We start from the raw sequence: 24372 nt of genomic DNA on the forward strand, positions 1-24372 counted from the left end.
TCAAGTGTTTCTACTTACTGAATCTCCACGAATTTTCAACGACGATTTTATACCAGCATCTTTGGGTTCGTATATTTTAGAATACTTATTAAGACTTATGTTATTGTCTAATGATCTGACCGCAGTTAATTAAAAATTGATGTAACGTCATGGGCCTATAAATATTCTGTAGCGTTCATTAATTCATTAATGAGCAGTACTTACCCTTATTATAAATGCGAAAGTGTGTTTGTTTGTTGGTTTGTTGGTGTGTCCTTCAATCACGTCGCAACGGTGCAACGGATTGACGTGACCTGCCCCCCAAATTGTGTAAGAATAACCATTTCATGGCTATCGCAATCGTCAAGAATTATTCTGCCCTTTGATTAGCTGTGAAAAAATGTAAACAGCGAATCAACCAATCAAAGGGCAGAATTTCTTGACGATTGCGATAGCCATGAAATGGTTATTCTTACACAATTGGGGGGCTGATCAGACCTGGAGAGTGATATAAGCTACTTTATATCCCGGAAAATCAAAGATTTCCCACGGAATTTTTATAACCCCTAATTCCACGTGAACGAACATCAGCTGCTTAGGTATTATTATAAATTTCTAAAAATACCTAATTACTTTTTAGACAATTCACAAATACCTCGTTATATTAGTATAAATAGAGCATAAAAACAGTAATAACTAGACGTGGTTAAAATTGCCGGGATGAAGGAGGTACAGTCCGCGACAGCTTGAGGTGGCAATCGGGATATGAGGCGGGGGGACGCCCCGCACACGCGCACGTCACCCGCGCTCGCCCGCTCCGGGTTAGCGCGGGGGCTGTGGGGTTATGCGGGGCGTCCCCTTCCCGATTGCAATCTCGACCTGTCGCGTACTAGTAGGCATAACATTGCAAAAAGCCAATCCAATACATCTGAGATATCCCAAAGTAAATCATCTAGGAAGGCAATATTTCGATCTTTCATCAAAGCACATGAATGTGAAGGGTTGACACGGGTCACTTACCTGCAGGTACCGCCGTTTTTGCACATGTTGGGGTTCTTGGGGCACAGGGGACCCACTCCACAGTCGGTCCCAGAGTAGCCTTCAAAACACGCGCAGTAGAAATCCCTGCAAAAGAATGGTTTAGTTTAGTTCATCATCATCATCATCATCATCATCATCATCATGATCAACCCATCGCCGGCTCACTACAGAGCCCGGGTCTCCTCTCAGAGTGAGAAGGGTTTTGGCCATACTCTACCACGCTGGCCTTGTGCGGATTGGTAGACTTCACTTTGAGAACATTATAGAGAATTCTCAAGCATGCAGGTTTCGTCACAATGTTTCCTTCACCGTTAAAGCAAGTGATATTTAATTACTTAAAACCACATAACTCCGAAAAGTTAGAGGTGCGCTGCCCGGCGGAGTTTGTTGTGGGCTCTTCTCGGACCTGGGCGCATTTGGAACCCTCGTAGCTTTAGTTTTAAGTTTGCGTAGTAATTATCACCACTATATCTTACAAATCCAACATCTGACCATCAAAAAGAGTAATTCATTACCTATTTTAAATAAATCATTTGAATTTAAATTTGTATTTGCGTTTGCCAATCCGCACTTGGTCCGCGTGGCGGATTATGGCCAAACCCTTCTCATTATGAGAGGAGACCCGTGCTTATTAGTGAGCCATGGGTTGATTATGATGATGATAGCTTATAACTAGGTGATGGCCGCAACTTCATCGACGTGGTTTGAGGTTTTTAAAATTCCTTTCATTTAGCGGTATTTTTTTGGTACAGACGAGACTTCAATGTATGAAATTAAAATGAATTATTAGTTTCTCGAATCATAATTTTGCGAATTAGGTACTCGTGATTTTCAAAGTAAGTACTAGTGTAACTAGTGTAGTCTAGTGGTAGACTATGGCCAAAACCCTTCTCACTCTGAGAGGAGACCTGTGCTCTGTAGTGAGCCGGTGATGGGTTGATCATGATGATGATGATGATGATGACTAGTGTAACAATAATGTTCAGTCAACCAAAAGACAGGCAGTCTGTTTAATCACCAGTCAGAATCAATAGCGGATCATACTAATTGTACAAACTCAATAGTAATTTTCGACGAAATCACAAATTGGATTTCGATGGAGCTGGGGAAAATCATGAATATTTTAAGAATTAATCTTCATTTAAATGAGGTTTCGGGCCTATTGATTCCATTAGTGATAATGGTTACAGTTTATTTAAGCTTTAAAATATTTAAATTGCCTTCAGCCAATATTGTTATCCATTATTAATAATCAATTTGATATTCAAATATCGTTATCCTGTATTGCTTAACTATGCCTGGTTTCTGAACTCGTCAGTTATGTTCTCATTAGCTGTTAATTCGATAAAGTTAAACGTCGTTTAACTGTCCATGCGTTTCTGAATACAACAAAAACTATGAAAAAATATTCTGTCACTAGATGGGTCTGTTACAGGAAACGAGTTTGAAATGCATGTTATTATATTATTTCGCCACCAACACTAGTTTTATTAATTATAGTATTTTTTTCTATGCCAAATAAGTGGCTAAACACTGTTTTTGTAAAGTGACGAACAACTATTATATTATTAAAATACTTTTTAATCTAAAAATACGCAAAACATGAACTACCTACTGACAAATGAAACGTCAAGTTAACTTTATGGAATAGATAAACGGCGCACATTGGCCAGTTAAGTTTGAACGGAGTTTATCTTGCATTGCGTTGTTCAGAAACGCACTTCCTCGAAATATCGGACATTGAATAGATAAACCGTCAATAAAAGTACTCAGAAACCGGGCAAGAAGATTATCTAATGGATATTGTAAATAATTGCTCTTTTATATAACGCTAGGGTATGATTTTATTTTACACCATGCGTGCCGTTTACCTCAGCTGGAAAAACTGCCATGACCTCTTCCAGGTTAGCCCACTTCCATCTTAGGGTGCATCTATAGAGCGCACTCTGACTTTACTTAGACTTAAGACAGAGTTAATACGGGACAGAGCTATATGTGTCACATAAATCTGGCTCGTTTTGACTCAATCTTAAGTCTGAGCAAAGTCAAAGTGCGCTCTATAGATCTCAGCCATATACTGCATCGTCACTTACCACCAGGTGAGATTGCAGTCAAGGGCTAACTTGTATCTGAATATATAAAAAAACTAAAAAAAAAGTATGAGAGTGACATAGGTCACTTTTTATCCCAGAAAATCAAAGAGTTCCCACGGGATATTTAAAAATCTAAATCCACGTGGACGAGCTCGCGGTCAGTGGTACTGATTCTGCGCACAACCAAATTTTAGAGTATTCGCATCCTCTTCTTACTAATGTAATATGAAAAGGACAGACGCAGTTTTACAGTTTTAAATTTAATTTTTAGATGTTAAAACCCGTGATTTTAGCGCACAGTCGCGAGCCTACTGTTTTTTGTACCGTGCACTAAAATTTTGTCTTTAAATGTAAAGTTCATGTTCTGTCCCTTTTTAGCATTGTTAATATATACTACTATACGATACTCTAAATTTAGTTTAGAGAAAGAAACGGAATCTGTGCCATTACCTAGTGGTTATTTAGGTATTATAAGCAAACTCCACTTACTCGTAATCATGCTTAGCGTAACAGTGCCCCAGTAGTCGACACTCGATGGCACTGCACGATGAGGGACCAGGCAGGTCGGTAGGCCCCTTCACTACGTAGGTCATGTTGAAGCCAAATACTGACAACAAGCCCAGGGCACGAAGCTGCGTCCCTTCCAGCCTGTCGAGGTTCAGTTCCACCACTAGGACTGGACTTTGGACCTGCGAAAGAATACTTTAATATAGTCATAGGAGTACGGAGTACCTATTTGTTACAGAATCCTAAAAAATAACCAATTTGTCACAGGAACTCTACTGTTTATAGCTAGTCTTCGACTTATTCTAGACATTTTATTTATTTAGTCTACGACTGTAAAGTTCCCGAGTCATACCATAAAACACAATTACAAAGCTTCGCAAAGCCGCTGGGGTTTGCTCCTTTCCTTACAGCGATTAGGCAAGCACTAAAGCTTTTATTATGCTAATTCCCTTGCTTACTTCTTACTAAAAGTGCCGCTATTACAAGTTGATTTAAATAATGAGAGCTTGGAGAAAATGGTTCTTTATAAACTAATAATTTAAAAATTATTTATTTAGTGGTTTTACGTTTTAGTTTTAGTTTTATTTTAGTTTATACGTCACTTTGCGTGTTTATTTGACCAAACATGCTTAAGGTACTTTAAACAAGTCATGATTTAAAAAACCGGCCAAGTGCGAAATTAAAAACTATGGATTCATAAAAATAAATAAAAATCTGTTTTAGAACACACAGGTGAAGCCCTTTCATATGATACCCTACTTGATATAGTTATCTTACTTTCATAATTGAAAATACTACCTATTAGTTCATGACCACAATTTAATTTTTTTTGTGTGATGTAAAAAAAAAATTCACGGTTTTCGGATTTTTCCCCTAATGATACTACTGATTTCCTACGTTGTTTTTCTTTGAGCTTTGTTATTCTTACAGGAAGCTGTGATAAGAGGAGTGGGAATAAGGAAGAAGTCATGGCAACTAAACATATGGGAGTGGGCTGGAATAAAAACAGTCGGAAAACAATTCCGCCTAGCTATGGACAAGGAGAAGTTTAGAAAACTGACTGCTGATCTGCTTACCGATGAAATTCGATTCGCTAGTCAATATTTGTACCTTATATTTGAAACTAAGACAAATCCACATTATCTAGACACTAGTATGCCAGTTCACTACATTTAAGACTGTGTTTTATGTTCTTAATTATCTTACAAGCTTCTTTTTAACTGTATCCATTTCGGTGCTTAGATTTCCCCACGGTGAAATTCTGTGGATATAAGCAATATTGTCGTTGTTTAATATTGCACTGTAAGCTCAGTTGGACCCGGGTGCTCTCTAATGGAAGAACAGAAATATAATTTGTTTTATCAGAGGATGGGCCACTTTTCCGCACAGTCGAGTTTGTTAATGTTTAGCAAGGCAACCCAACCCGCCTTGCTAAACATAAACGAAAAGTCATTGCATCTGTTTGTTTCCATTTCAATGAAGGAGTTTACTGAACGACAAGATCTTAAGGAGGCACAAGAGCATTTAGACAGTAAGGTGTAAACGCAACGCATTTTTTAATACTGAAAATGCGTGTAACAGATTCTCAGCTTTGAGCGGACCGTAAAAATGCTGCTGACGCGGACGTTAGCAGGAGTCGGTACTGAACTCTTGTATTTTTAAGGTGCGTCTGATACTGCTCATAGTATCACTCGCATGTGGCACAAAAATTAGGTTTTTGCGGCTTTGCGATCGGCATAAGGATGTTTTACGGCGGAGCATGCGACAATGCTGCGCTCTTCATCATAACATTAGTCTATTTTTATGCCGAGACAATTACTATCATGCTGTAAATTGGAATTTTCCGGTACGCCAGTCTGCCTCTTGCTACATTTTACATTATTGTACCAAGCAGCCCTGTGGCATGCCGCATTGTCGCAGTCTGGTGTAAATGAAGCTTTAGAAAGGGTTCAATTTGACCCGGGTGCGCTCTAATGGAAGAACAGAAATATAATTTGTTTTATCAGTGGTTGGGCCACTTTTACACACGATTGAGTTTCGTTGATAGTTGCCTTAGCAAACATTAACATAGACCAGATACTCATTGCATCTGGTTGTTTTTGTATAAGAAAACCCATTATTAGAAGTTACTTAATTTTAAGATTATTTAGTTCAATTGAGGTTTTCCAACTAAATAAAAATAAAATATAAAAGTACGACAGATATTATTATATGTCACTTTACACCTAATACTAGAACCAAGATCACCTAAACTGTGATAATGAAGAAACGTTGAGTTATCGAAGTTATTTTCAATGTACTCGTAAGTAGCTATTGTTAATTCTTGTTTGTCCGATTTAAATGGACTAAATTCAAGTTTTCCATCCAAATTATCTTATTAATCCATTATTAAAATAATGCTTGAGAAGCAGGCTCTATATTATACACAATTTGTCGAGTGAAATGAACATTTTTATATGGAACAGCTGAATGTTTTTAACTATTCAAGGGTTGGTTACTTAGTAAAACGATGAGTATCTGTGACCTCCTTTTGGGTTGGTAATCCCCTAAGCTATGCCGAGACAGCTAGTCACATTCACAGAAAAATGTGGGCGATCTAATAATATGAGAGTGTTGTCCCTAATTCAAAGGGACCATCAGATGTTTCGGACACAGGGCCCACGAATAAACGCTTCGGTTGTCCCTTTCTACACGAGTTAAGGGAAATAGAGGGCACTTAGATACTTATTGTAATAGGTACCTAATGTAATAGACCCATAGGTTTTAAGAAATTATATAAGAAAGGCCTACCTATTTTTATGATTTGTTGGATCGGAATAAATATAGTGTAATACTTTTTCATAATAATTACGATTTATAATAATACTGCAGGACGCCTGCGAGCGAGGTCTTCGTTGATTTATATTAATTTAAACACTTTCATTTTCCATGATAAAACGTAGGTTCGTCTTCGTGATGCAAGCTATTTTTTTTTAATATTTTGTTAAAATCGGTCAAACGAATGGGCCGAGAAAAGGTAACAGATAGACAGACACTAGAAGTGACAAGTTAGTGATGGTAACGTGGCACAGAATAAAGCCCGTGATATACATGCCAGTGAATGGTATGCGAGGTGCTGGTAAGCTGGCACGCCAGGTAGGTACTAGCAGAAGTCAGAACTGGCTATTATGTTAGTGAAGAAACTTTTTATACCTAGGAATAGACGCAAAAGACGTCAAAAATACAAAACAAAAACCAGCACAAAAAATTCTAAAGGTTTTGGCAGAGGTTGAGAGTGCGATCTACTAGCAAACACCTGACGACATGTTTCGCGTGCTTGTACTTAACTGGCATGCAAGTAAACATATAATTATAGTTTCTTGCAGATGCAACTGGTGCTACAGAAAAAAAAAAATTTTAGGTAACTAAGTAGATACACTTGAAAAGTTGAACTGGTATGTGTGTATATAACACATGCATTAATAAGCTTAATATTCTTTGTAAAAGCCAAGTACCAAGAAGCGCGCTACTTCATACATTTACGATTCCACCTTTCATTCCATTTTTCTCCCGCAACCTTTTCATTTTCGGTGCTATAAATGCAAAGGGGCGTCGCAATCCAGCGCTATAGCGCTTTCGGCCATTATCGCCAAGCGCTTCATTTGCTTTCGAATGTAATTTGCGTCAGAGGCGTAAATGCTTTGAAAATTTCACCATTTCGGTAATGGTCTCAGAGCTAGTAACAAATTTTGAGGAGGTAATTGATAAAAACTAAAAGTTGGTATGGTGAGTCTACAGATACCAAGTTATTTTTATAATGTTAGTTTTTCTCGCATTTTTTAAATCAACCCGCGCGCTACCTACTAGGCTGCGTGTCCACTAAAACGTACAAGCCCCGCAAATTGCTATTGCGCTGGAACCATGTCTCATTAACATCGAAATGACGTCATTTTGACGTCAGTCCAAATAAAAATATACCTTCAGCTCGAAACTTCAGTCTAGTGCTGACGTCACTAAAATGGCGGCCACGCGCATTAGCAATTTGCGGGACTTTTAGCAGAAATATTTTCAGCATCAGAACAATGAGATTATTTTATCGTCAGTGTTGCTCATGTTTTATGTCTTTTATTTATTCTTTTGGTTGAACGACAATCTCCGTCTCACTTAGTCTCCGCTGCAACGATGTCCGTGATTTTTCCGCGTGGATTTAGGTTTTTAAAAACCCCGTGGGATCTCTTTAATTTTTCGGGATAAACAGTAGCTTATGGCCCGTATCAGTACCCTTATTATAAATGCGAAAGTGTGTTTGTTTGTTGGTTTGTCCTTCAATCACGTCGCAACGGTGAAATGGACTGTGACGTGATTTTTTGCATGGTTTTTGCATAGATGACCTGGAGAGTAACATTGACTACTTTTTATCCCGGAAAATTAAAGAGTTCCCGCAGGATTTTTAAAAAAACCTAATTCCACGCGGACGAAGTCGCGGGCATCAGCTAGTGCTAATATAATAATCTTTCAGCTTTCATCGAGAACCTCCTCAATCTTTTTTACTAGCTCTCGGCTCATAAAATGGTGTTTTAAGGTATTTAGGTGTTCTTTAATTTACTGCATACGCCTAAAAGCGCCTTTGCCGCAATGGGGTCTGGTTAACTGAACACCAAACGAATGCAGCTACACAAAGAATGTCGTGGCTTCAAGGAATTTTGGCAAAAGCTTTGTCTTTTACAGAATGTTGCGTATTTTGGTCACTTATTTCTTGTTGTACCTATTTATGTGTCGCTTTTATCCATTGAAGTACCGTCCGCGATTCGGGGGCCCTCCCCGATTGCCATCTCGACCTGTCGTGTACTATAGGTATATTTCGATGCTTTTACCTCTAATATAAAATTGAGGAGCTCAAACGGTGGTTCCGATATCAATGGCAAAGAAAATGGTGTAGTTAGGTACAAAATACTTTTTTCCTTAATTTTACTGCATTTACTGCATACCTACGCCTAAAAGCGCCTTTGCCGCAATTGGGCCCGGTTAACTGAAAGCCGATTGGATGCAGCTCTATACAAAGAATGTCGTGTCGTGGAATTTTTTGCAAAAGCTGTCTTTTACAGAAAGACCAGCATGTTGCGTATTTTGGTCACTTATTTTTGATTTTAACATTAGTGGGTAGTAGCGAACCAGGCAACGTGCATTTAAAGATCTATCCTTTTATATCTGACCAAATACTGACCAAAATACTTTTTTTCTTTAATCGCGGACGTTTTTGGCCCACTGAATACAAATCAGCCCCCAAATTGTGTAAGAAAAACGTATTCATCGTTATCATAATCGTCAACAAATTCTGCCCTTTGATTGGCTGTGAAAAAATGTAAACAGCGTAAACAGCGAATCAACCAATCAAAGGGGAGAATTTTGTGAGGTTGGTCTGTACGCATCTAAGCTGCGCTGCGCGTCACGATAACGATGAGTATGTTTTTCTTACACAATCGTGGGGCTGAACTCATTTCCAAGCAAAGCGGGCGAAGCAAACATTTTTGCGGGCTGCTACTCAGTTGTGCTTACAATGTCATGTCCTGGGTCATACACAGAATGATTTTTGTTTGAAATCTGCCTTCTATAGATAGATACCTTATACCTATACTAATTCTGTTCAAAGAGAAGTGGAGTAGAGTTGAGTATGGGGACAAAAACTAGTTTAAAACATGTTTGCATTGCATGTTAAATTAAATGTGACTACCACAATATTATGAAATGTAAATAAAGCTTCAATTACTGTTTTATTGAAAGCCAAATTACGCGTAAACACGATCCGTTTAATAAAGGATCGATTGCTGGAACGTGGAAACATTGCGCGTTGTTTGCAATATTAAGCAGAAACTCGGTAAATTAAGCAGGTATTTGTTTGACCGGATTATTTCATTTCATTTCATTTCAAATTTATGCATACAGATGCTCACAATTTCCAAGTTAACCTCCCAAATATAGGCCAATTTAGAAAAGTCATGTCACAAACGTACTGGAGCCATTAGACTTCGTAGGTACGGCTATACTAGAGAGGTTTCAAAATAAACGCTGAATTTTCTTTTTCGTGTAAACCTGTCAACAATAAAAAACCCAGTTTTCTACGAACAAATCGATAACCTTCTGTTCGAACACTGGAGCCAATGATTAGACTTCGTAGGTACGGCAATACTAGAGAGGTTTCAAAATAAACGCTGAATTTTCTTTTTCGTGTAAACCTGTCAACAATAAAAAACCCAGTTTTCTACGAACAAATCGATAACCTTCTGTTCGAACACTGGAGCCAATGATTAGACTTCGTAGGTACGGCAATACTAGAGAGGTTTCAAAATAAACGCTGAATTTTCTTTTTCGTGTAAACCTGTCAACAATAAAAAACCCAGTTTTCTACGAACAAATCGATAACCTTCTGTTCGAACACTGGATCCATTAGACTTTGTAGGTACCGCTAAGAGAGGTTTCAAAACTAAATAAATGCTGAAGTTTCTTTTTCGTGTAAACCTGTCAACAATAAAAAACCCAGTTTTCTACGAAAAAAACGATAACCTTCTGTTCGAACACTGGATCCATTAGACTTTGTAGGTACCGCTAAGAGAGGTTTCAAAACTAAATAAATGCTGAAGTTTCTTTTTCGTGTAAACCTGTCAACAATAAAAAACCGGCCAAGTGCGAATCAGACTCGCGCACTGAGGGTTCCGTACTACAATCGTATTTTATCAACATTTTGCACGATAAATCAAAAACTACTTACTAGATCTCGTTCAAACGAATTTTCGGTGGAAGTTTGCATGTTAAGATACATCATATTTTCTTTTAGTTTTATCATTCTTTTATTTTAGAAGTTACAGGGGGACACATACACACATTTTACCACTTTGGAAGTGTCTCTCGCACAAACTATTCAGTTTAGAAAAAAATGATATTAGAAACCTCAATATCATTTTTGAAGACCTATACATTACACGCATGGGTTTGATAAAAATTTTTTTTTGAGTTTCAGTTTTAAGTATGGGGAACCCCCAAAATTTATTGTTTTTTTTTTTCTATTTTTGTGTGAAAATCTTAATGCGGCTCACAGAATACATCTACTTATTAAGTTTCAACAGTATAGCTCTTATAGTTTCGGAAAAAAGTGGCTGTGACATACGGACGGACAGACAGACAGACATGACGAATCTATAAGGGTTCCGTTTTTTGCCATTTGGCTACGGAACCCTAAAAAACCCAGTTTTCTACGAACACAAACGATAATCTTCTGTTCGAACGCGAGAAAGTTTCACAAATGCTCCCAACCTTGAAAGGAAAAATCCTCTTCCGTCGTCACGTAACGTTTTAGCGCGAACATTTCTAGATTTCATCTCGGGCCAAAGTAAATTATTTCACCCCGCTACGTTTCTATCTCCAATCCTATCTAACGAGTCAACATCGCGAGTGCCGTGTTCTCTGAATTAGCCTTACATTTTCGTGATATTCAGTTTCTCACCTCGCTGGGGACCTTTTGCATTATGTTTATCCTTGAATAAAGATTGTACGAAGTTTAAACAAGTGAAACAAGGAAGAACATGTCTACTTTTTACGTTATCCTCGAGAAAAGCAGTGAACAACAAAGCATAGATTTTTTTAAATAGAAAATTATTCTATTATAGCGTAACGAAATCCGTACTGCGGGGGTTGGTGCATATACCTATACCGATATACTCTAACCATTCCAAGATACGAAACCCTCGGTGCGTGAGCCTGACTCTCACTTGTCCGGTTTTTACCTCTTTGTATAGGAAAGTAACAATATATGTAGGTACTCGAAAAAGAATAAAATGGCTATGTAAAGTAAACTTTCTCAAAATAACTTATATAATAATCTAAAATTGGCCAAATCCCCCTTAGTACTTGTAAAATATTAAAAAAATTAATTCCCTTAAACAAAATGGAAACCTATGGAAAATTTTGACGTGAAAATTTTCTATGGGGGCCGCCCCCTGGTGTTTATGCTTGTCTTGAAGACATCAGAAGCAGACGTTCACACCATAAAGAACGTCAAGATCAGGGAGCTTACGTTTCATTTAACAGCGAAGGGAGTTTTTGCTTTTGTTAGAACCTTTGACAAAGGGGTTGTTTGATGTTTCTTTACGCGTGTTGTGGAAAAAACTACCGAAAATTCTCAATTCCTTAGAAATAATAGTTATTTATTTTGCTAAGGATTTGTTGAGATATTAAATCTAACGTCCACTGGTCAACAACTGGAACGCAATTGATTCGTCTTCTTTACTCATGCCCGAGACTACATCCGCGTGAATTAAAGTTTCTTTGATTTGCTGTAACTGTGGATTAGCCAATAGTAGCTATTCAGTTAAAAAAAGATCGCAACCGTAACAATTGTAACCGTCGATTTACGGTGGTAAGCCTCCAGAATACAAGCTATTCAGCAGCAAGGTATCTTTAAAACATAAGTGAATAGGCATCTTCTAGGTAAACACGTCCCATCTTAGGCCACATCATCACTTTCAGATACAAACACATTTTTACTCGACAAATTTTTGTATTGTAAAGAAATGTACTCCAGAAATGAGTGTCTCTGCAACAGCCATTAGATATAGGATTCTAGTAGAGACGATGTCAACTTAGTGTTCCGGGGAAGATTTAAGGAAAATTGGAAATCGTGCAGCTCCGTGGTCGGCATTACAGTGCAGGCTCGCCCCAGAATAGTATTATACGAACTTAATAGAAATAGTTTCATACAGGGATCGCTAAAAGAATCTGTGGAAATTCTTAAAAAATTTCTTGTTTCTGTTAAATTCCATCCAGCACATAGTTGGGTCCTCACATTTAAACGTGTCCAAATACTTCTACTAGCACGCTTTATAACAGCAACTGAGCATAGCAATACTTGGTTTGTCCGTCAATCGCGCATACAATGGGGCAACAGATAGGCGTATTTTTTTCCTGGAGAGTGACATAGGGTACTTTTTATATAAGAAAATCAAAGAGCTCCCACAGGTTAGTAAAAATAAATCCATGCGGGCGAAGTCACGGACATAAGCTAGTAAATAAATACTTTTACTACTAAAAATGATAATTTCTATTTGGTATTCATTGAACTTTACTTAGCCAGGCTACACAAAACAATTTGGACCAAAGCTTTTAACAAAACTTCCGTTTATAAAGCTAAAGGTAAACTAGTCGAATATGTAAATAAATCTATCGAAGCCATTGAACGGAATCTAAAACTTGTGCAAACAGCGCGTGCATTCTAAATTTTACAAATACATTAAAAATTTATTTCGACCAAATAGGTTTATCTCTGCACTTCAAACTGCAGTTGTATAATATTTTTATTAGTTTAAGTTTTTTTAACAACCCCATCCCATCGAGCTTTCTTATGTATATTTCACCGGATTTTCGGTAGAAATGCTAAATATACGCCGGGAAGGTAAATAAAGCTACGAGGGTTCCAAAATCGCTCTCGTCTGAGGCTCACTAATAACTCAGCTGCGTACCGATTCTTTTTATTGTTAACATAATATTTTCACAATACCACTTAATATTATGAGAACTCATTACTGAACTTGTTGAAATACATCTCCAATATGTCTTTTGAGAACTTATTGTAAAAAACGTACAAAATTGCCAATAAATGAATTGTGAAGTTTACTAAGCCTAACGGGCATATATAAACTTGTAGTTTATCTATGTTTTTTATTTTTTATAGTATTTAGTAATAAGAACCTTTTACTTTTATGGATTACTATAATTACCATAAAAGTTTAAAACGCTACTAGCGATTCCGTAAGGTTTTCAAATTATTAATTCTCTAAACTCAAAAAACATTGACAAGAAAATATAGCAGAAGAGAAAATCCCATCCTGCAATTACCTACAACGAATTGGATTTCCTTGAAAAATTAATTATTCGACGTGTAAAAAGCTCCGAGGACAATCTCTAGGGAACGGCAGTGTGAGCAATAATTTACGGCCTCTTGCGGATTTTCTGCCAAATTCCAAGAAAAGAATATGAAAATTCCGTTATTTAGTGCCCATTACATTTAATTACCCTTTTTCGGGGTCTCTCTTCGGTGGGCTTCCAAAGTATCTAATAATTTTTCATTATTGCAGTGATACAATAAAATTATATAACCCATTAAACGCTCAGATCGTAATGCCGACGACGTGGTGCAAATTATACTCCTTCAAAAACTGGTTCTATTAGCGATTATGGCTTTTAAAATAAGGGCATTCCGAATCAGTAGTAAATTCGAAAAAATTTAGGTACCTAAAAGTTTATTTGAATAAAAAAATCTATTGTGTTGTTACAAGGCAGAGAAGGCAACGGGAGTGTACTAGAATTGTGGTTCTCGTCTTAATCGATGGATGCCCACTACTAAACATAACTATATAGGTCACTGTCACTACAAGTTACGGTCTTGTGCCATTTCTCTCCAGCTTCCTGCAACTCGCTTGAATTCGTCAACCTGAGGAGTAAAATGCCCAGTTTCCACCTAAGCGGTGCGGAGAAATGTGTTCAGTCAGCCAATCAAATTTTGAAAAAATGACGTGATAATTTTTTCATGGATTTATTTTTACTAACCTGTGGGAGCTCTTTGATTTTCTTATATAAAAAGTACCCTATGTCACTCTCCAGGAAAAAATACGCCTATCTGTTGCCCCATTAAGAACCTGATTGAACATTTCCGCTTCGCTCAGGTAGAAACCGGGCCTCTGAGTACAATTTTCGATATAGGATAGTCATTCTACCCATAGTATTCAAAAAGTAGTGGTGATAGTTTAGTACTTAGTTGAAGATTTCGGACTGCTATTCTTTTGTCCGGGGATCGCGGTATACCAGGCATGCACATTTTCGGAGTTAAGCGTTTTCAAGCGATTGATACACTTACATCAGATGCTTTGACGGTGAAGGAAAATATCGTGAGGAAACCTGCATACCCGAGAGAGTCTATAATAAAGTGAAGTCTGCCAATCCGCACTTGACGTGCTGGACTACGGCTTAAAGTTTAGAAAGGTTTAGCTTTCTTATTAAAAAAAAAAACAACTAGTGTCGGTTCGGAATGGGGATTCTACCGAGTAGAGCTGGCAAGAAACTCAGCAGTTACTGATTACTGATCGGTTACATGATTTGAAAAAGAAAATTTTGAAAATTTCAAATCATAAAACGTCACAATATGTAACAATCTCTACCAATACAACTACACCTTGTGGGCAAGTCGGTATTCTGAGAGGAGACCCGTTCTTAGTATTGGGCCCGATTGATTGTGATGAATGACGACGATGATCAAAAAACTGGTCAAGGTGGATGCGGATTTTTTCCTTTACTCGTGCTACAAGACCTACCTACCAGTCAAATTTTATATTTCTAGGTCAACGGGAAGTACCCTATAGGTTTTCTTGATAGACACGACAGAGGGACAGACAGACAGACAACGAAGTGATCCTATAAGGGATTTCCTATATTCCAATTTTACTTTTGATGTACGAAACCCTAAAAGGTAGAGATTATTTCGCGATTTCATTGAAATATAATATCTATCCACTTTGTCTTGATATCACACGATCGATAAAAAGCTTTTAAAGTATCCGTGGATATTAAGATCAAATAAATAAAATATAATACGTGACTCCCAAAATCAAGCAAACAATAAAAGCCCCGTCAAATATGATTTAGGTAAAGCGAAATATTTTTCAAATATAAAATGTCCCGAGAGCCCGTAGACTAATTCGAGCAGGTGCCTAATACACCTGATTTTACTCATTTGGCAGGTGCCAAATGAGTAAAATTAATATTTCTAAAATATATCAACAGCCTTGTAAAACCACCGCGGCGGATAAGTACACAGTTGTAAAAGAAACATCTTATGAAATATTTTTTTTATTAAGCGCTTTGACGGCTTACCATCGGTAAGCGCTGTGGTGTTATAAGCGCGTGGTCTCGGGTAAGACTACCAGCAGGAGCAATTTGGAAATTTATAATATTATCTAAACTGGCTCTAGTCTGAGCAGCAGACTTCAACCATGGCTAATTAACACTCTTTGGCAAAGCCACACTACCAAGTATTAGCGTTACGGTACGATGCTGGGTAAAAACCAATTTTACTATGGGCAGATATGAGTTTAGTAAAAACTTCTATAATTATTACAGTCATTCACGTGCCACCAAGTGAGATTGCAGACTAAAAATAAGAATCATTACAGAAAAAAAATTACTAAAGCACCTCATTAAAATCTTCTAAGGGCTTTTGGTCTATTAAACGACACTCTATTTCAATTCCAGAAAAAGATATACACAAAGCTTTTAAATATGAAATTTCATTTTGTTCGCAAACCGTGTGAAATATTACATTTCTGTAAAGATTAACTTCGACGGGCGCTCAGCGGATTATATTAAAAGCCTTATACAAAATTGCGGTACATTAAAGTTTTATTATTTTGACACAGCATGGCAACAGTTGGTTATTAAAATGGTTATTATGGTCGTGTCGCTACTTAGATGTACTCGTACGATTATTTAAGCTTTTTGGCATAACCACGTCACGATGCGGCTTTTTTTATGACATTTAAAAAAAAAATCGACATCCAGATTCAGATCGCATGCAGTGCGCAAAGAACCTAAGCCTGCAAATTGACCGGGAGTCGTAAAATAGAGGTGAACTCACTTGGTAGGAGTTACCAACCCTCATTGGTCTGTACGTGGCATCATCAAAATGGCTTTTCCGCACATATTTCTCTAACGCCAACAACGCTATTTACAAATAGCTGAAACTTCCCATTAGATATTTTTTTAACTACAAAATGTCACTGTGTATATAATATATGTACCTATATGGGTAGTAAGTAAATTCCCGTCTAGTGCGTCACAGAGGTCATTGGGCAGGTATCTCTCTTATATTAAATAGGTTTGCATGCAAGGCGCAAATTCTACCAAACTCACACTTTACACACAGATTTGTGGCGTACGCAGCAAACATAGCATGTTTCATGGCGCTCCACATAAAAGCGAACATTTATAAACTAGAATTCCGCCTTTTATACGTTGAATTAAACAATGTTTGTACACTCATTCCTTTTATTGTGCTTCACGATTCAGCAACATTTCAACTCATTTTAAAGCTACTGGCATAAATGCATCCAGAGATTTAGGAACGGAGTTACATTACGGAGAAGTAAAACGGTGTAAGTAATATATCGGAATAATCGATCCGAGAGTATGTAGAGATGGTGCAGGAGGAACGAGGTCAAAAACTTATTGGGCTCACTCTCCGAAATACATATATCCTGTAAAATACCGATAGACAGGCAAAATTGCGCCGATGTTCCAAACTTGGAAGCTTAGAATTGACCTGCTGCTCGATTGCAGTAGAATGACAGCTACAATGTCACTATCGCAATCACCTCTGATTGGTTGGCGCTTGCTAATTGGCAATGCATTGGTGCAACAAGAATCGCGTAAATTCAGCTAATCACAATAATTGAGATAGTAATAATGATTGATGCAGGTTTCCCGCAATCGAGGTGCTGCTGCTCGATTGCGGTAGAATGACAGCTACAATGTCACGATCGCAATCACCTCTGATTGCTTGGCGCTTTCTCACTATTGGCAATGCATTGTGTCAACAAGAATCGCGTAAATTCAGCTAATCACAATAATTGAGATAGTAGGTAATAATGATTGATGCAGGTTTTACGAAATCGACCTACTGTTCTTCATATCACGCTGGTACTTGGCAGAGCCATCGCCTTAATCCAGCGGCTCCCTGCGACTGGTATGTTATCCACCACCACTACCTAGTGGAAGGTCTACCAATGCTTATATTTATATTATTTATATTATTATTATTTTTTAATTAAGTAACTTTTTTTTAGTTGTAAAATTACCTGACACATTCGCATGCGGTGATTACTTTTAATTAGCTCGTCATATTATCTTAAAACTTTTGTATTGTTAAATTTCTATTTGATGTATATGATTAGCTGTTAGTGATCCAAATAAATGAAAAAAAAAAAACAAAAATAAATGCTGCGCTTTCCGATACGATATTAAACACAATTACTGCTCTTATCAAGGCCCGTAGGTTTACGGGAACACTACTGCCAATTTCGACAAAACTCCCAAAAATCAGGATTAGCATCAAAATATATAATAAAATAATGTTGAACGGCATTGATTTAATGAATTTCAAATATGAAAACAAATACTGTTTCGTAAAGGGGTCAAAATAATATCAAAGTTTGAAACAAATCCTTGACTTCAGGTTTTAGCACAGTAGGTTAGAAATTCTACATGCCCCGAGGCTCAACTTTATCCGGATTTCAAAATGGCCGCACTCGTTTGGAATAAGCAAACGCAGTAACAACTAGTGCCTACTGGTAGTAAATAATTTATAACTGCATGGCACAACGGGGTTTTATAACACAGCGTAATGCCTTTATCCAGTTAAACACAGATGCCTCTGTGTGGTGGAAACAAACTACCTATATCAAAGTCAAAGTCAAATGATTTATTCAAAATATGTAATAAATAACTCTTTTTGATGGTCAGATGTTGGACTTCGGGCGCGGATATCGGACGCGGCTCATTATCATCATGCGTCACTACAGAGCCCGGGTCTCCTCTCAGAGTGAGAAGGGTTTTGGCCATAGTCTATCACGCTGGCCATGTGCGGGTCGGTAGACTTCACACGCCTTTGAGAACATAATGAAGAATTCTCAGGCATGCAGGTATGCAGGCATAGTAGGTATATTGAACTGTGCAAGCAAACTAGCAGACGTAAGTCGCGGACGTAACCTTGAGCGCGCGGACGTCCGAGAGATATCTCGCAAGTCGCAAGTCGCAAACTACGTTCCGTACGACTGTGCACACCTATTAATCGCGTCTTATGGACGCGTCCCATAGTTTGTTTCACGCTTTCCAGATGACGTCAACAAATTATAACGTCATCTATTAATATAATCTGATTGGTCTGTTATACACATCTCCAGCTATCTCCGCTTTAATACCAGACCTAAAGAGGCCTGGCAATTGAAGCGGAACGGAGAGAAGATGGATTGTTTAGCATAATATAAGCGACACCTAAAATAAAACTCCAAATACTGATAATTAAACACACTGTAATAATTATTCAATTTTATTCTATCACACTTATTTTATTTTTGTACACTGCCTACTGTAGGGTAGTTAGATACAACTATGAACCCTGAAAACTTTACCTACAAGTACGCAGCAGAAAATTATTATTAGCAGTCCATTATTATCTGCTGCGTACTGTAGTCTGTACACTCCTTTTTTGGCAATCGTGGAAGAAGTAATCTGTACCCGAAAGGCACTCTCAGCATATAGCTGTTTCGAACACCACTAGACACAACTTGGCCACATTTTATATACGGCCGCATGATAAATAAACAAACAAAGCCAGACCTTTATCTAGCAATGTTTTGTAAAATACTGCTTATAAGCTTGCGAAAACTGCTAAATTGCCAAGAAAAAGAATATTCTAGTTAACAGAAAATTTGAATTTCTATAGCAAGCCTTTGCATACACCCATATTCTTTAATAGCGCTACCATAGCGCTACCCTTTTTAACCTTTTTACTTTTATACTTAGTAAGTACCTTCTTTCTTTCTTTCCTTAAGGTTGTGTTCCTTAGTTAGGACATGCATCGTATGTAAATACCTACATTGTTCTGGGTAAGCTACGTCGATAATGGCAGTTGAATGGATAATTTAATTTTTGCGCACTTTACTACATATTATTATTACGCTATGGCACTGTCCTATTATAAAGACGCAGAGTTGGAGGACCCCCTACTAGGTGGACAGACGAGTCGCAGGGAGTCTCTGGACTCAGGCGGCGCAAGACCGTGGCGTGTGGAAGTCCCTACAAGAGACCTACGTCCAGCAGTGGACGTCTATCGGTTGATTATGATGATGATGACGATGACACTGTCTTATTGCGGCTCATGGTCAGGCTACGCACGGTAACTTAACTTCACTTTATAATATGAAAACTAGATGATGCCCGCGATTTCGTCCGCGTGGATTTAGGTTTGTGCCTATGTCAATTACCGGGATGTAAGCTACCTCTGTACGAATTTTCATATAAATCGGTTAAAGGGACGGCCTTTAAGAATCCCGTGGGAACTCTTTGATTTTCCGGGATAAAAGCCAGGGTGAAAGTTAGCTCTGTACGAAATTTCATCAAAATCTGTTAAACTGTTGGAGCGTGAAAAGCTAGCAGACAGACAGGCACGCTTTTGCATTTATAATATTAGTATAGATTAGTTTGGATGTATGGAATAACGTTGGACAAAAAATGGTCAAGAAAATAAACATACAAGTAGACATATGCAAGTCAACTCAGCCGGGCAGTTACTAAAAAATAAACAAACCGGACATTTTTCTCCAGGAAAGACAATTTGTTACAGCGTGTCACGGTGAAATTGCGATGAAAAAGTCAACAGCAGCGGGAAAGGTCGGCGGAGAAATAAAAAACATTATTCACTTCTCAAGTTATACAAATAATATGTTATTTTATAAGGGGGGCAAGCGTATGTTATCATAAATGATTGTTTCGACATCAATTTTCTACAGGTAAAGTTCTTGCAATTCACGAAGGCGAGTGGATTTTACTGGCTACGTCGGATACACGGGCATTGCGTAAGTGTGCGTGTATGTCGGACCAATCATTCGCGAGCAAGCGCTCGCAAACGCACACATTCAGTGTACGTTACTTATACCGATACGACTTAGTCACAAGCATGAGTCACTCGCCTTCGTGAATTGCAAGAACTGCTCAACTATGCGTAGGTATACAGCAGCCAGAGCACAATCAATGAAACACATCTCTCCCACTGCTTTTGCATCGACAAAGCATTGCTAAAGCCGAGAGGAACCAAAGATCTATCTTGTCGGGCTCTCATCCTATTGACAGATCATCCAATTCTGGTACAAGGCTTTGATTGCGACTGTATAGGTACCTTAGATTAAGGAACTCTAGGTACCATCTCTATCGGTAACGACAACGCCTTAGATACCTACTACAGTACTATTTGGAAAATATCGGGGGAGCTTAAAAGAGTATGGGTACCTGGTTTTCTTGTGTCACCAAAAAAAGGGCTCATAAATTCAGCAGTGAAAATTAAATTGTTTTTATATAGTAGTTTTTATTTTCGACTACCCTTAAAATAGATTTCGTATTACTTAAATAAATAATTTATTCTTTATAATATTCGGACCTCCCAACATAAAGGAAAAACCTTTTAAATTATTGTTCACGCTTCTATGCTCAGGGGAATATTTGAGAAATTCTACAAACCTTTTGTGTACCTACTACAAAATAAATTCTCGTGAAATTTCATCTTCTAAATATATAAAAGGAAAATGTGACTGACTGACTGACTAATTTATCAACGCACAGCTCAAACTACTGGATGGAACGGGCTGAAATTTGGCATGCAGATAGCTATTATGACGTAGGCATCCGATAAGAAAGGATTTTTGAAAATTCAACCCCTAAGGGGGTGAAATATGGGTTTGAAATTTGTGTAGTCGACGTGGACGAAGTCGTGAGCATAAGCTAGTTTATTGTATAAAACTGGATGGTGCCTGCGACTTCGTCCATGTAGATTTAGGGTTTTAAAACTGTTTGATTTCTTGGAATAAAAAGTAAAACCTATGCCACTCTCCAGGTATCCATGCAAAAAATCATCAAATCAATCTATTATGATTGAAGAACAAACAAACACACTTTCGCATTTATAATAATAGATAGTAGGATTCTCCTAATGTTATTTGTAACATGATAAGAACAAAAGACAGAAAGCTTGTTTCAGTAATTTGCAATTCAAGTAAATTAATTTAAATTAATTAATAAGGAATTAAAATCATCCAAAAAATTTACATTAGTAGGTGTACCTACATAGGTATGATAGAATTTACTTAAATGTGAAATCTTTTGTTAGGTAGTAGATACTTTTTCTTCTTCCTTTATTATTTTTTCTCTAGATCGATTGTGACCAATTGATTTCATTCATTTTAAATTTCACATTAAAAATTAGACTTACACACAGTTTGGCTGAAATGAGTTAGGTAGAACCTGCTGCTCGATTCTGCAAAACCTGCATCAACACAGTCACAACAACAACAACAACAACAATCGCAATCGTGTTACGCTGGCTGACTGCTACATCAGCGCAACGTGAGCCACCTGCCGAAGAAGCACACATTGGCGCCTTCGTGTACGATCATCGACGCGAACGGACGTACACTACATTATCTTTAATTATAATATATACCATTTTTGTAATTCCGTTGTAACCCAATTAAACCATGTACCAACCAAAAAGGTGTTCTGACTTATACCAGCTCTGGGCAGCCGCCCTAATGTAACTGGCGCAGTCTTAAAGGATAGTCCTGGATCTTCAAGGTCGTCGTGGTGCATACCCTAAAAATCTGGTCAAGGCCATCAACTTCCTTGACAGGACTAGGGAACCTACCAGGAGCTGCTGTTATAGGAGCTGCCGCTGAAGACTTCGAGTCATACTGATAATCGATGGATCGAAGCTCGCCAGCGACTTTGGTTTTGTGAGTACATGAAATCCTTTTTATTGGTTGTTATATTAACTTTAGCGCAGGGTACTATAATATATTACGATTTTTTCCCTCACCTGCGTATTTTAATTAATATAGGTACTTTCATTTTATTGAACTTTTGTTAATTTAATTATTTGATATAAGTAGATAGTTTAGATAACTAGGGAAAATGCCGGAACTTAGCCAAATTGACTTGTTAGACAGGATAAATAAGTCGCTCAAGTTTTTACCGAATTTTGACGGAAATTCTCACACACTAACTAGATTTATTAATTTGGCCGATCAATTAGTGCAGTCATTTTTAAATCCCGATCAAGAGTTTAAACTTTCAAATCTTTCTTTGATTAGTGGAATTTTGAACAAAATTACAGGATCTGCCGCCAGAACCTTATCAACCAATGGCATTTCCAATGACTGGGATAGTATTAAATCCAGCTTAATAAATAGTTTCGCCGACCATAGAAATGAAATAGCATTACTTACCGACCTATCGCTTTTAATTCAAGGTCATGACACAATATCAATTTTTTATGAAAAAGTTCAAAATTTACTGTGCTCACTCATCACATATGTAGAGTTACATGACACCGTGAAAACTACTGTAGACGCAAAAAGAACGCTCTACAAAGAAATAGCTCTTAAAACTTTTTTGAGAGGGTTAAGAGAACCACTAGGCTCAAGAATAAGGTGCATGCGACCGCCAAGTTTAGAAAAAGCTCTTGAGTTTGCAAAAGAGGAATTAAACGTTATTTATCTACAGAAAATAAATCAAAATTTCCGATTTAAGAAAAAAAACCAAAATCCTCATACGCATAGACCTTGTTCTTACCAATCACACCGACATTACTACAGAAACGTACAGTTACCGTCAAGGTCACAAAGATCCCAAAAGCACATTCCTCATTTTCCCTCAGAACCTGAATATTCAACTGGTTATATTCCATACCAATCTGACTCTGCTACTCAAAATTGCTCACAGGTAGATTTAAACCTACATAGCACATTGAAACCCCCAAAAACTCATATTCCCCAAAATCTTATAACTATACCTGCAAAAAGCATCCAATTAATAAAAGTCCCTACTACATTTTCCCACGGAGACATTTTCATTGAGAATCAGTATAGTGCCGGTTGCTACATATATGAATGCATTTCATCTGCCGAAAATGGTGAAGCTTTGGTTCAAATTTATAATCCTACATATAACGATATTACAATTTCTTTAGTGAACCCCATAATTGCACATGTTTTCGACGAACAATGCATGGCGACAAAGTATGTAATTGACACCGCCGACGATAAGTGGAACCATGAGGTAATATCACGTTTGCCCATAGAACAATTAAATGCAGAAGAGACAATGAACTTAATTAACCTTTGTAAAGAATTCCCAGAAGTAGTTCATTCAAATATAGGTAATTTAATTCTCGATTTTCGACAACTTAATAAAATAGATAATAAGATTCAGAATGATTTTACGAACTTTCTAGATAAAATCGGGAGGTCTTTGTACTTTACGACTTTAGATCTACAAAATTCATATATAATTTCCGAAAGTCTTATGGACAGTGTCCTTCAAGGCCTACCAAATTGTACAACCGTTTGTGACAAAATTTTAATTTTTTCAACATCCTTGCAGGAACACATATTCAATTTGCGAGTTTTGTTCGAAAGACTTAGAAACTTTAATTTGAAAATTCAGTTAGACAAATCTGAATTTTTCAAACGCGAAACGCCATTCTGTCATATGAATTCTCCCGATGGTATGAAACCAAACCCACATTATGTTTTACATATTTTAAATTACCCATTACCTAATAATCGCCAGCAGGTTAAAGAATTTTTAGGCATCCTTGGCTTTTACAGAAAATTCATACCCGACTTCGCATGTGTAACCAAGCCTTTAACATCGTGCTTGAAGAAAGGAGCGAAATATAATTTTGATTCGGAATTCGTCAATTGTTTCAGACAGTGTCAAATTCTTGTTAAAAATATGCCTACCCTATCATATGCCAATTCTGAACAAGAATTAAATTTAACCACCTACGCATCAGAAACCACTTTAAGTGCAACGCTTACGCAAGGCCCTCTTGGCGCCGATAAGCCTATTGCCTACTCTTCCAGAACCTTAAATGATGGTGAAACTAAATATCCTACTAATGAAA

General features: G+C 37.5%; 1 protein-coding gene across 1 annotated transcript in view; it reads right to left on the reverse strand.

Annotated features, from left to right (window-relative positions):
- LOC117990776 (uncharacterized) overlaps window positions 1–24372 on the reverse strand; it is a 430777-nt gene that overhangs the window by 38171 nt on the left and 368234 nt on the right. Inside the window, exons 4-5 of the mRNA XM_069504461.1 lie at window positions 3603–3802; window positions 1000–1104 (exon numbers count right to left, since the gene is read on the reverse strand). Coding sequence (XP_069360562.1) covers window positions 1000–1104; window positions 3603–3802 — 305 coding nt within the window. The remainder of the gene's footprint in view (window positions 1–999; window positions 1105–3602; window positions 3803–24372) is intronic.

The sequence above is a fragment of the Maniola hyperantus genome, chromosome 18, assembly GCF_902806685.2.
Source record: "Maniola hyperantus chromosome 18, iAphHyp1.2, whole genome shotgun sequence".
Lineage (NCBI taxonomy): Eukaryota > Metazoa > Arthropoda > Insecta > Lepidoptera > Nymphalidae > Maniola > Maniola hyperantus.